Here is a 13,416-nt window from a genome sequence, read left to right as displayed (position 1 = left end):
TGATTTATCAGTGATCATCGGTTGAGTGCTCTTCTAAATCTTTGGCTTGTCAATGTTTTTCATCTTCATCAAACCAAGTAAAGTCATGTTTCCCTTTTTAAGTTTCCTCTTTGTCTTTTGAATTGAATTGCATGTTGTAGAAAGATCTGATGTTGTTATAATTCATTGATTAATTCAGATGATATGAAAACATCCTTTTAAAAGAAAAGAGAGATTGACTGGAGAAGGAAATGGGTCTCAGTTTCATATCTCAGTTTTTGATCTCTTGATCTTTGCATAACGTTTAGATGGACAGACAAGGACCCATCTGCATCAGTTTCCCTCTCTATACTCTCAGGATTTCACCCTATCTTCTTTGAAATTTCTTCTCTTTTTTATTTTTATTTTTGCTTTTAATTTATTCAAATTTATTTTGCTTTATTATTAGTTTCGGCATTCGATTCTTCTTGGTATGAGATTCCTCAGTTTTCTTAATTTTTTAGTTTCACTTTCTAACAAGTTTTCAGATCTGAACATTATTCGACGGGTCGGATTCAGATTCCTGACTTCGGATAGTTTTTCAGAAAACGTAGTAGGCCATGAATTTGACTGATTAGAATGAACGCTTTGTTCTGATGCTAGGTTCAAGTTGGTCTTGATCAATAAAAAAATGACTAGCTAAAGTTAGAAAACCTTTTTCCCTACTAATAACCACAGATTTTTCTAAGCATTGAGTTTTGTGGGATGAGTTCTATTTCGATGGCTATGATAAGTTCTTGTAATATTTCCATTTTCTGCCATTAAGTGTAGTTAAAATTTTCCATTTAAACTGAGTGCATTTTGTACACAGTTCTTCAATATTCCCTTCTTTGATTCTTTGATTTTTCTCAAGTAATTGGTTAGTAATGAACAGGTGCTGATTGTTGATGATGGGAGCACAGATGGGACCCAAAAAATAGCTTTTGACTTTGTGAGGAAGCACACCATTGATGTTGTAAGGGTTATTCTTCTTGGAAAAAATCAGGGAAAGGGAGAAGCTATTAGAAAAGTAAGTTGCTCTGAACATGATACAAGTCTACTCTGCTGCATTGATTTTCAGCTTCCAATCAGTTATCTGGGATCCTGCTGGGATCTAATTGGAAGACTGACATTCAGACTGTTATTTATTCTTACTGACAACTTCTGGTAACATAATGTGTGAAGGAAGCATTTATTTGTATGGAAGGGGTTCTATCTTAATTGATTTATGTCTAAAAAGTTGATCAATCATACAATCCAAGTATCAAATTGACAGTATAAAGGTCTAGTTGTATCCTTTTCGACAGATAAAACAATTAAATGGATGTCAAACAGGACTGTGTGACCATAAAAACACTGATCTGGAGATCTAAGCGTTGAGCTTGCATATCATATCCTTGATTTTTAAACCCTGGTGGAGCTTCCACATTACTGGACTATAAGGTTGCCCTGTTATTTGGACTTTATTATGATATTGTGATACTTTGAAACAGTATTGCCCGGAGATCATGTTAATCCAAAAACAAATTCATGATAGACAGCCCCTGATTGATACTCTTTAATTATGTGAAAGCATTGTAAAACAGGGGATGCTCTGCTCACGTGGTGAACTACTGTTAATGCTGGATGCTGATGGAGCAACAAAGGTTACAGATCTTGAGAAGCTTGAATCTCAGGTCTCTCACATTTGAGATTTAGTTTTTTTTTTTTTTTTTTTGTTGTTGCTAATATGACCTTGTTTATTGTTTCTTCTCTGCACAAAGGAGCAAATAATCAATTTTCTGTGTTTGTTTCTGTCAGATTAGAATGGCCAGAAAGGAACCTCAGGTGTCAGCTGCAACACCTACTATATCTGATGTTGCAATTGTAGCTTTTGGTTCTCGTGCTCATCTTGAGAAGCAGGCACTTGCAACAGTATGATACACTGGTTTTATCTACCCCTGTAGATGTTTCTGATTCACTATTGTTGTTAAAAAAATGTCTTGCATTCAATGTTTCAGCGCAAATGGTACCGGAATTTACTTATGAAGGGGTTCCATCTTGTAGTTCTTTTGACTGCAGGGCCAGGCATTCGTGATACTCAGGTAACTTTAGTATGTTGCCTCTCTGTCTCTGTCTCTGTCTCTGTCTCTCTCTCTCTCTCACTCACTCACTCATGATTGGTTCTGTGCATTTCAGTGTGGTTTTAAGATGTTTACTAGGGCTGCGGCTCAGAAGCTTTTCACAAATCTTCGCTTGAAAAGGTATTTATGATAAAATGAATACTGTCATTAACCTTCCTAACGTTACAGCTATCATTCTTGCTATGGATTCCTGTGACAACTCAACCAGTTTATTGCTTGAAAATTCTTAATTTGAATGTAGAATGAAGATATGACATAATGCTTATTTGACATTCAAAAGAAAAGAAAAAAAGCTTATTTCCATTGGTATGTCTTGCCATGATTTTTTTTAATAGCACATGAAAATCTCTAAACATAATCAAGTTTATATCGCACCTCAAAGTTCATCCTTCTGTCATATTTATACTAGCTGCAAAATTGTATATTTTTTTCTCATTAAGAAAATTTTAATGGATGTGAAAGGCTCTGGTTTTTTTTTGGTCCTTTTGGGTCTTCATGATGCGAGAAGATGCCACTGGGCTATGCAGCTTCGCCCTCAATTTTCAGAAATTTCTAGTGCCTGAATTGCAGGCTCTTATATTACTTCTTTTTTTGGTTACTATTTTTTGTGTTTTTCTCTATTTGATTAAAAATCCAGTATGCACAGCGTTTCATCTACATGGCTACCTTTTTGTGGAGCCATTTTTAAAAAAAATAGAGACGAGCTTCACTAGTTAATGAGTAAGCATACAAAGGAGGGAGGAGAAACCCAGCCCTAAGGTTACAAGGGAAGACATTCCTGAACAACAAGTTGCCTAGAAGCATCATCTACGGTTAACAGGTCTAAAAAAGAATTTGCTGATCGAAGATGTCTCCATATGATGGTCTAACTTTGGTAACAATACTTTGTGGAACTTTTACCCCATTTTCATGAGGAATCATGCAAACTTTGTGAATCTCCTTTAATTATTGAAAGACAGAAATTTTGGGGTGAAGACAAACTTGTATTTATTTTTTTTGAGTGAAGAAGACTAACTCTTGTTAAGAGGCAAGAAAGCTCTATGCCTCTTAAGGAGCCACAAAAAACTGCTGGATTTGAGAAAGAGAGGTGGATGGAGCCCAAATAGTCTCTTATGATGCCTCATACGCCAGCTGGATCCAGATTGGCAAAAGATTTACCACTGAAATTGAGGTTCAGCCAACCATTCAGTGGGTGAGATCTAAAGGGGAAACTGAGGGAGGGTGTTCTTTTAAGGCAATGGCAGTTCTCTGGTGCTTATGCATAATTGAGGTGGGAAGCGGTGGCATGCATTTGAGCCGTTCACATGAGGATGTTGTACAAAATTAACTCAGTGACACTTCCCACTAAACTTGAAACTGGTTGAGAAATTTGCTTGTGACATTCAATCCACATACACGATGGAACAGCATCTACGTCAAACTTCAATAGAGAGTTCCTCTCCCCAGTCACTTGCAAGGGCCATGCAGTAAGTGCTAGATGAATCTAGAAGACAGGTGGAGAACTGGTGTTGAACCGAACCTTGTTGAGAATTGCCCTCCCAATTAGTGAAACTGAATGTACAGTGCAATAAGACATGGTTAGCAGATATTTTTCAGTCTCCACATAATTTACAGGGTTACTGACTGTTGGCAACCCCTTTTGTTTCGTTCATCACACATTATTTTGGGCCATTTTTCTACTGCTAGAAAGATTAACCAAGAATCTAAGAGGGGGACTGTAGATTTTAGAAGTGATGGGCTCTATCTTCAAAGTTCAAACTTGCATTCTCTAATACTGGGGATTCCAGTCTTGTCTGAAATTAAAATTTTGGTTTATTTTTGCACATATTGGCTGCTGCAAACTCATAAAGAAGGGCTAATCGACCATATTGGCTGATACTGTACCTCGTACCATTCTGGTAAATCTTGCCTGGGATAAGACATTGGTCATTTCATTTCAGCTATTTGTCAAATGATATTCTGAGGCACCTGTAACATCAGTGATCCTGTGATCATATTTAAGTATGAACCTTTAGTGATGCCTTCTCTGAATGCTGAAAAGAAGTTAAAGAGTATATACATGTTTAATTTCTTTTTAGTAAGGCAAGGTTACACATTGAAGTCATTTGTTTGTTATCGAGTCATGCACCCAAAATTTCATAGGAGTAATTATTCATATTCATTAGACTAATTTACTTGATCTTTAGGTGACAGCTTTATTAACAATTAATATCCAACTTATCTGGTTGATCTTGCTGGATGAGCCACTTTTGAATTTAACTCAAGCATGTTAATTTTACGCAGGTGGTGCTTCGATGTTGAATTGGTGTATCTATGCAAAAAACTTGATATCACCACGGTTGAGGTGTCTGTTAATTGGTCTGAGATCCCTGGGTCAAAAGTGCGTTTAACTAGCATCTTGCACATGCTTTTTGAGCTCGTTCTTATTCGTTTAGGATATGGATTAGGTTTATGGAAAATTTATACATGAGTAGGTTTGTTTTATGTTCATATATAGTAAGAAAGTATCCACTTTCATTACCTCCAGCAAGGAAAAATACAGCAGTGAAAAAAGTAGGAACAGATTGTTTTCGATGATCACCCGGAGAACCAACCTGCTTTGTCAACAGGGTGGTTGTCCTCATGAAGGCTAATTTATGAAGATCAGGTCCAACTTACAGCAGAGTAAACACTTGCAGAACTTGTATCTGAGAAGAAAGGTACGAGGAACCCATTTGTGTTGTCTTATCTTAGTCACAAAGACATGTAGCTACCACATTTCATTTCAACATAGGACACAGAACAATATGATTTTACCAAGTGTCTATAACATGATGTCTAATCTAATGATAATCACTGGGTTAAATGAAGTGAAAATTATATGGTTGTCTCCTCTTAAAAAGTAAAGCAATGTGATCCGGTTGATGTGTGTAATGGCCCAAACCCATGGTGGGATGATACCTTCTGCAGCCAAACCTCTTCCCCGATGTAGAAGATCAAGTGTTTCTGCATGTTTTTGGACTGGTGTTCTCGTCGTTTATTGCAGCTGGGAAGCAGTGGGAAAGAAGTGTGTTTAGACGCCTTTTCTACCTCCATAGTCTCTTTTCTTTGCCAAAATAACATCTATCCCCCTATATTTTCCTATTCGACTACAAGATTGGTATCTTCTCTATTTGTGGCTGTATTGGCAAGAATTTACTAGGAACCACTACATTTTGACACCGACAAGCAACCCTCCCTGTTTCCTTTATTCTCTTCTTTGTTTATCCGTGTAATGTAGTCAGATCTGGTCCTACTAATCGGGTTCGGCTTTGAATCTCTGCTTCACAACGACATGGTTGTTTTAATGTTAATGAAGTGCTCTATATATGTACTATATGCTATCTAACTGGGAACTTAGTTGCATGAGTTAATTAATTCATGTTATGCACTGTTGGAACCGGAGTCCGCCCAGTTCAATTGGGTTGAACCGGAACTGGAGTCCTATCTGGTTCTAAAATAACCAAGAACTGTTCTTGACAAAAACAAAAAAAACAAAAAAAACAAAAAAAAAAGTCAGAATCAGCCAGACCAGGTTGATCCTGTCAAAACATAAAGAAAATGCTTGACTAATCAGCTACACCAGTGTATCGTTTTAAAATATCAAACATTGTTTTATAAATCATAACTTTAAGGTGGTATTCATTTTGTTTTTTATTTTTTGAATGACACCTCTTTTTGGGTGAACTTGATCAATTCAGCTATCCATCCGGTTTGGCAGCCATTTCGGTTTTAACAACAGTAGTGTGAAGTTGTGTAAGATGAAATTATATGATAGTGATATATACGTGGTTGATTTAATACCAAAAACCATTTGGTGAGAAACATGTGAAATGGCCGAGATAACTGTTGATCGGACGGCTGAGATTATCGTTGATTATGATCGAATGTCTGAGATTGTGTGTTGTATGCTTCACACTAAATGACTTTTCTTATTGGATCAATCCTCATGCTATATATTAAAAAATTAATAAAAAAATTATAACTAATTAAATCATTAGTTCTTAAATGAACTATTTATAACATGTTGTCAACTTACATTGCAATTTTTACTAGACAGTGACTTCGTTGAAGCTAGGGGAAACTATTGTGGCAATTAAGTCACAACTTCATTGTTTAGGTGGCAAGAGTTGTCGCTTGGTGGAAAGAGTAGTCGCCAATTAGTAGAAGTTATATTGAATTAGGTGTCATCAACAATGCAACTTAATGGTGTTTCTATAGCTATTTATTTGTACATCACGTAAAAAACATGCAAAAAATTATTTGTCCCCTCATTTGATGTTTGAATTTTCTTCTAAGTAATATATCTTTGAAATGTTTGAGGTTAGGAAGAATGCTATAACCCAATTGCTTTGACTATATTTGTTTCATGCCATGATATTTTGGTATTGAGGTTAGTTGCGGGGATCCACATTGATATGTGATGGTTGGACTAGTCCAACTAGAAGAAGTTTAATCAACCTCCTCATCAATTCAAACGAAGGAACATTATTTATTAAATTGGTCGATGCTCAAGGAAAAGTGAAAGAAACAAAATGCTTGTTTCAATTGATGGATGAGGTTGTTGTAGAAGTCGATAAAGATAATATTATATATGTAATTATAGACAATGCATCAAATTACAAATTGCCTGACAAGTGTTGCAAGAGAAATGACAGATCATATACTTGAGATCAAGTGTCACACATTGTATCAATATTGTAATTAAAGACATTTACAAATTGAAAGGTCCTCATAAGGCAATCGCAAAGTGTAGCAAAATTATTACTATCATTTATAATCATGAATAATTTCTAGATATTATGCGAGAACAAATAGAATGAAAAGAAATAATTTATCTTGGCATTATCAAATTCACCACTTATTTTATCATACTTAAGAATCTTGCATCTTGAAAGTATATGCCAATAATAATTTTTAAATAATTTAGTTAATATTCAAGTAATATATATTAAAGAAACTTTATATGCATGCCTTTTATGCATATCTGATTTAAAAACATTGTTTGCTTCAAAATTAAGAATTTGTCTAATTTGGAAACAAGGTTATAACAAAGAAAGGTAAAAAAGTTGGGCATATAGTATTCGACGATGAGTTTTTGAAAAAAGTCGAGAAGGTGATTTTGATATTGTCAACTTTAGTAGAAGTACCTATTTTTTTTTTTATAATGAGAATATATCGTCATTTGGGATTTGTACATGATGTTATTCATCATACTAAACTAACTCTTGAATCAAACTTCTTTCAAAAGTACAAAAAGTACTATGATATAATAGATAAACGTTAGAAAAAATAGATCTCCCACAATTTGCATTATGTAGGTTGGTTTTAAACCCTAAGATCTAATAAAATAAATTGGCAATTAGAAGTGGGTGTTAAGTTTATAGCAATAGTATGAGATGTTATAATGCCAACATTATTGGATATACCAACATGAATTCATACAATCAGCAAGATTAAATCATACGAGGCACAAATGAAAATGTTGATAGTAGAGTGCTAATTAGAGCGATAGATGAATACCATCCAAATGTGTAAATTTTATGTAAGCCATTACCAATAACTGCTTTCTTGTTAATATCTAAAAAAAATAGTATTTTATAGGTTATTGGTGGATGCATTTTGTGATCGACACTCTAAACCTACAACGGATACCAAAATAAAATTTATGTCAAACTTGTGCATCATCTAGGTGTGAAAGAAAGTAGAGTATTGTTGATTTTCAAGATTCCATAGATAAAAACCTTGGACAAACGAGAGAAGAAAGAAGAAGAAGAAAGGAGAAGAGAGGAAGAAGAAGAGGAAGAATATGAATCCAGCACTGCTTGAGGGTTTCTTATCACGTTTTTTGTGAAAAGAACTCTCTTATACTTCTCCTTTCTCGTTAGGATTGAAAAGGATTTTCCTTTTCTCAATTATAGATGCAACAAGCAAGTTAAAGGACTGTTTAAGCACTCAGATATGAAACCCCTCTTTTATGATTCAAGACAAGAGGGTTTTACTTGCTGTAATGACTCAAGAACAACCCCTTTCCCTTTACTGAATTCATTCCCCTTGAAAAGGAGTTTCCTTTTCTTAATTATGAATGAACCCAGCTAGTTAAGGAAGCTCCTTCCAATTTTATGGAGCACTGGTTCCTTACGTAAAAGAGAAACATAAATCTAATCTTAATGCTTGGAATAAGATTAGCAAATACCTCTTGACATCAACACCAATCCAGCAACCAGAATTCGTCCTCCTTCCTGGTTAGCTCACGCCAACCCTTCTCCAAATACCTCTTGACGTCAACACCAATCCAGCAACCAGAATTTTCGTGAAAGAGATGACCTCTCTTGTAGCTCAAAAGAGAAAGGTAATTCCTCTTCCTTTTCCTTCCAAGATCTCCTCAAAGACTCCCCAATGGATGCAGCAAACCCAAGAGAGTTCACACCAAGAACCCTAGAATAGAGAGCCTAGAAAGAACCTAAATTACCCTAGATTATGCTAATTCCGAACTAAGGAGAATTGGAGACAGATGAGTGCATGTCAATGAGAGAAAGGAAGGAGAGAATAGGGTTATAGACTTGTGTCCTAACCCTCTCCCCTAATCTTTATTTATAGGTTAAAAAAATAAATATTACAAGTATAACCTTCACCCTAGAAGGAGTGAATAAGGGACAAAGATCATAAGATAATTACATCAATGACACCCAAGCTTGCCAATAACTTCTAACACTCTCCCTCAGGCTGGTGGTGAGAAAACATTATATACCTCCACCTTGGTGTATACAATGGAGAGAACCTTGGAATTAACTAATTTTGTGAATATATCATGAAGCTGTCTATTAGTTGAGACATGTTTAAGATTTATAATACCTACTTGCAGATTCTCTCTCACAAAGTGATAGTCCACCTCGATATGCTTAGTTCTCTCATTAAAAATCAGATTGGAGGTAATGAGGATTGCAACTTAATAATCACAGTGGAGTTCCATCGGGCCTTCTTTGTTGAATCCCAATTCTACTAGAAGGGATTTAATCCATAGGATCTCACTCACCGCATGTGTCATCGCTCGACATTCTAATTTTGCACAGGATCTTGCAACTATATTTTGTTTTTTACTCCTCCATGTAACAGGGTTGCCTCCAACTAGAGTACAGTATCCTGAAGTAGATTTTCTATCATCTAGGGATCCAGCCTAATCTGTATCTATAAAAATTTCGATATTGAATGTTGATTTTCAGGACTCCATGGATTTAGGTCATGGAGAAAAATGAGAGAGACACCATTGGGAGAAAATTGGAGGAGAAGAGGTTATGACCCTCCCCCTGATGCTCTATTTATAGATTTATTAAAATACTATATTACAATAATACCCCTGAACTTAGGGTATAGGGTTTAGGGTTTTAACCCTGGAACTTTAACTTAATTACATCAATGTCATCTCTATGAGATGACTCTTTATTTACCATCCTGACATCTTGTATGTGAGCCAATGGGCCTTCTCCTTGATCTGTGGGACTTGAGCCCGTCTTCTGTATCTCTTGGATGCATGGGTCTTCATTGGTCTTATGGGCTTGGGCCCATCTTCTAATACACTTGGATATGTGAGCCTTCCTTAGTCGTGTGGGCTTGGGCCCTATCTTCCAACATTGAAATGATCATGGCACTTGCATAGAAGTCCTTGTCCCGGTGCCTTTTTCAAGTACCTGAGAATCCTCTCCAATGCCAACCAATGAGAAATCAATTTATGCATATATTGGCTGACCATACTAACTGCAAAAGAAATATTCGGTCTGGTCACAGTCATATAAATCAATTTTCCAACTAGCCTCAATTATATGTTAATGGAAGGTTGCTAGTTCAAAAGGATATGTAACCAACAACTTGAAGACAACAACGTCTTGCTGGGAACGTGACCTACTAGAAACTTGACTAGCAACTTCAAACAAGGTAGCAACAACCCAACATCCGTGTCAATACTTCCCTAAAAGATAGGAATGTGACTACTGGAAACATAACCAGTTGCAGCCAACATTATCTCTCGTGGACCACCACTTATAAAAACAAAAACTTTCCTGAATGATAGTTGCATCCAATAGGCAAATAACTCTTTCTTACACGTCTAAGAGTCTTCAATCTATATCAGGAAACTCTTTCTAACAAGATGTGTCAAATATCACCAATAGATAGGCAAGTAAAATATGTCTAAGAGTCTTCAATCTATATTAGGAAACTCTTTCTAACAAGACGTGTCAAATATCACTAGCTCAAAAGGTAATATCAAGTAAAACATCTTCTGCTATTATTGACATAACCAAATAATTTCCAAATAATTTCCCTTTTTTAAACAGATATGTTGTTATTCACATCCTCACATGAGAAGAAGCAAAATCATATTATGCTATCTAGGAATCAAATGCAATTGAGAAAGTGTGAATCCTGTCTAAATGAATACCAATGCCAACACGTTTACGAGCAACATAACAATAAGGCTACTGCAAGTTTCAAGTCTTATGAGTGATAATAATAGCCACCCGAATTCATCATTCATGTTTGGTTCACCAAAGACATCACTAGGAGTTTTCGAAAACTACTTCTCATAAGCAAGAAAAGTCCTCTTGTTGCTTCCGAATCCAAATTCATAGTCTCGTTCAATTTTCTAGAGACAAACAAGATTTTTTGCTTCCCTTACGTTTTTCAAAACATGATACAACAAAAAAAAAGGAACGAAGAACCAGATGCGAGAGAAAAATTGAGCAGCCTTATCAATACCAGAGAGATACCAATACCGATAGCACAGAGATATGATAAATATAGGCCCAGTAGAAATTACTCATTGAGTTCTGAATTTCATAGTGTAAATAATCGGTAAAACCACCTTGAACAACACATGTATAGGCTAATTATCAATAAAAACTTCTAATATATGTAGTTGTACATAAGCATGATGTATTTAGAGCTTCAAATATGGAAGACACAGGGAAGCAAGTAAGAGAAATAACTTATATCTCTGAATCCGAATTTAACAGCTCTTTCACATCTCAAAAACCAACCAACCCATGCAATCTTCTACTAAACCGAGCAAAAAAGTAAGATGGAGTCCAGAAAATCAATCAATGCTCTAATACCATGTTGATTTTCAGGATTCCATAGATAACAACCTTAGGCAAAGGAGAGAAGAAAGAAGAAGAATAAAGGAGGAGAGAGGAGAAGAGAGGAAGAAGAAGAAGAAAACGTCAAGGAGAAGACGGGAAAGATGAGTGCACGTCAATGAGAGAAAGGAAGGAAAGAATAGGGTTATGGACTTGTGTCCTAACCCTCTCCCTTAAGCTTTATTTATAGTGTAAAAAAATAAAATATTACAAGTATACCCTTCACCCTAGAAAGAGTGAATAAGGGGGACAAAGATCATAAGATAATTACATCAATGACAACCAAGCTTGTGTATATCTTCTAACAAGTACATTTACTTCTATCCATAAAAAACTATGAAACAAATTAAATAAAAATCACTTAACGATCTTGTTTATTTTTATCATAACATGAAGCTCAAGACCTGAAATGCACTAGCATCAAGATATGGTAGGAATAATAATGATGATAACTAGGATTTGATAAACTTAAATTATATTTTTAAAAAAGACAACCATCGGGTCCTTGGACTATTAAGGTTTACAAGAAACTCTTGGATGATGATGATAGATTTTATTGATAGTTTCTCTCACAATTTGACTTAGATGGTGAAGATAATGAAGAAGAGAATGACAAATATATGGTCTAGGTCAAAATGACTTTGATTCAATCATTTTAGAAGGAAACCCCTATGGAGGTTTTGTGTTAGAGATAATGAAAATGTGGTTGATAAAAATGAAGAACATCAAATTGATGCAATAGATGTTAAGTACAAGTCCCACAAGGATGGTCGTGTTTATTATCAACCACAATGAAGATATAATTTTGGTGACATGGACACTATTGTGCCATCAACCCAAGAGGTGTCACATACAACACCTCTAGATTAGCCTCAACCAAAGACAACATACATATGGAGGAAATACATGTACTTTGTGCCAATGTATTACAATCATTGTGTTGCAATGTATCAAATGGATAGTTATTGTTGGAAGACACCTCGAAGTGGCATCAATGTACTTACCTTCCCCACATCAAGGAGGTAATCTAAAGGTTTTCTCATAAGGATGGCACAAGGGTGTAATTATCTAAGAAGATGTATAACTACTTATGTCTTTTCTTTTTCAAAGTTTATAGCCCTAAAGGCATTGTAGGCATTGTAAACTTCCTTCTACATCTATAAATAGAGGTTTAAGGCATGAGGTAGATCATTAAGTCTCCCCTCTCCTCTCTCAAATTCATCCTAAGAATTTGTTAGAAGATGGGCTCAAGCCCACACATCCAAGAGAGGTGGCATCATGATAAATAAGAAGACTTATCATAAAGATGACATAAGGGTGTAATTAGTCAAGGAGGAGCATATCTACTATGTCTTTTCTTATGTAAAACTTGTAGCCCTAAGGGCATTATGGACATTGTATCATCCTCTCAAAAACAATAAATTGAGGCCCTTGGCTTGAGGTAGAGCATTCAAGCTCTCTCCCCTTCTCTTAATTCATTCAAGCCCTCTTAGCCTAAAGGTTCTCTCTCCCCCTTTTCTTTCTTCTCTTCTCTTCTCTTCTCTTCTCATCTTTCTCTCTTACTTTGCTCGAGGTTCTAATCATGAGATCCTAAATTCAATATGGTATCAGAGCGAGGAAAAATCTGAGATGGAAAAAGAGAAGAAGATGGAGAAGAAGATGGAGAGGAAGGGGAGGAAGACAAAGAAGAAGAAAAAGAAAAAGAAACAAGAGGAGTTTCTCGTTTTTCGTCTAGTTGTCTTTCCCAATTCATGTTTTGCATTAGTTTTTTAACTCTCTTACAATATGTTTCAAATATCAAATTTTATATATTTAGAAAAATATTTGAGTCTAGTTTCCAACTAAAAAAAAAATCATTGAGATCAGATTTTTTTCAGAAAGAGAAATCAACATCTGAAGAAGAAAAGGCCAAATAGCAGAAAAGTTTCATGTAGTAATAGAAAGCTTCATCTTTCGAACCATTTTGTGCCATCAAGAATGAGACTTTATATGGAGAATTATATAACAAAAGAAAGGTCTCTCATTACTCAGTTCCAGCTCATTATTTGGTACACATTCTTCTTATTCAAGAATAGATCTGCAGCGGATTATTTTATGTGTCCTTATTAAGGACTTTCATTATTTGGTACATGTTATTTGGGCAT

General features: G+C 35.4%; 1 protein-coding gene across 2 annotated transcripts in view; it reads left to right on the top strand.

Annotated features, from left to right (window-relative positions):
- LOC137940995 (uncharacterized) overlaps positions 1 to 5,397 on the top strand; it is a 31,367-nt gene extending 25,970 nt beyond the window's left edge. For both annotated transcript variants that reach the window (XM_068786191.1, XM_068786183.1), the window contains exons 6-11: positions 893 to 1,027; positions 1,584 to 1,673; positions 1,798 to 1,911; positions 1,998 to 2,081; positions 2,176 to 2,240; positions 4,404 to 5,397. In XM_068786191.1, the coding sequence (XP_068642292.1) occupies positions 893 to 1,027; positions 1,584 to 1,673; positions 1,798 to 1,911; positions 1,998 to 2,081; positions 2,176 to 2,240; positions 4,404 to 4,590 (675 nt within the window). In that variant the 3' untranslated portion in view covers positions 4,591 to 5,397. The remainder of the gene's footprint in view (positions 1 to 892; positions 1,028 to 1,583; positions 1,674 to 1,797; positions 1,912 to 1,997; positions 2,082 to 2,175; positions 2,241 to 4,403) is intronic.
- Positions 5,398 to 13,416: the final 8,019 nt, after the last annotated feature.

This window comes from Aristolochia californica, unplaced genomic scaffold, assembly GCF_029961685.1.
Source record: "Aristolochia californica isolate CCGP_79_NKW_82.1479 unplaced genomic scaffold, dmAriCali1.0.hap1 SCAF_10, whole genome shotgun sequence".
In the NCBI taxonomy this organism is placed as follows: domain Eukaryota; kingdom Viridiplantae; phylum Streptophyta; class Magnoliopsida; order Piperales; family Aristolochiaceae; genus Aristolochia; species Aristolochia californica.
This window is presented reverse-complemented; position numbering and strand designations above follow the sequence as displayed.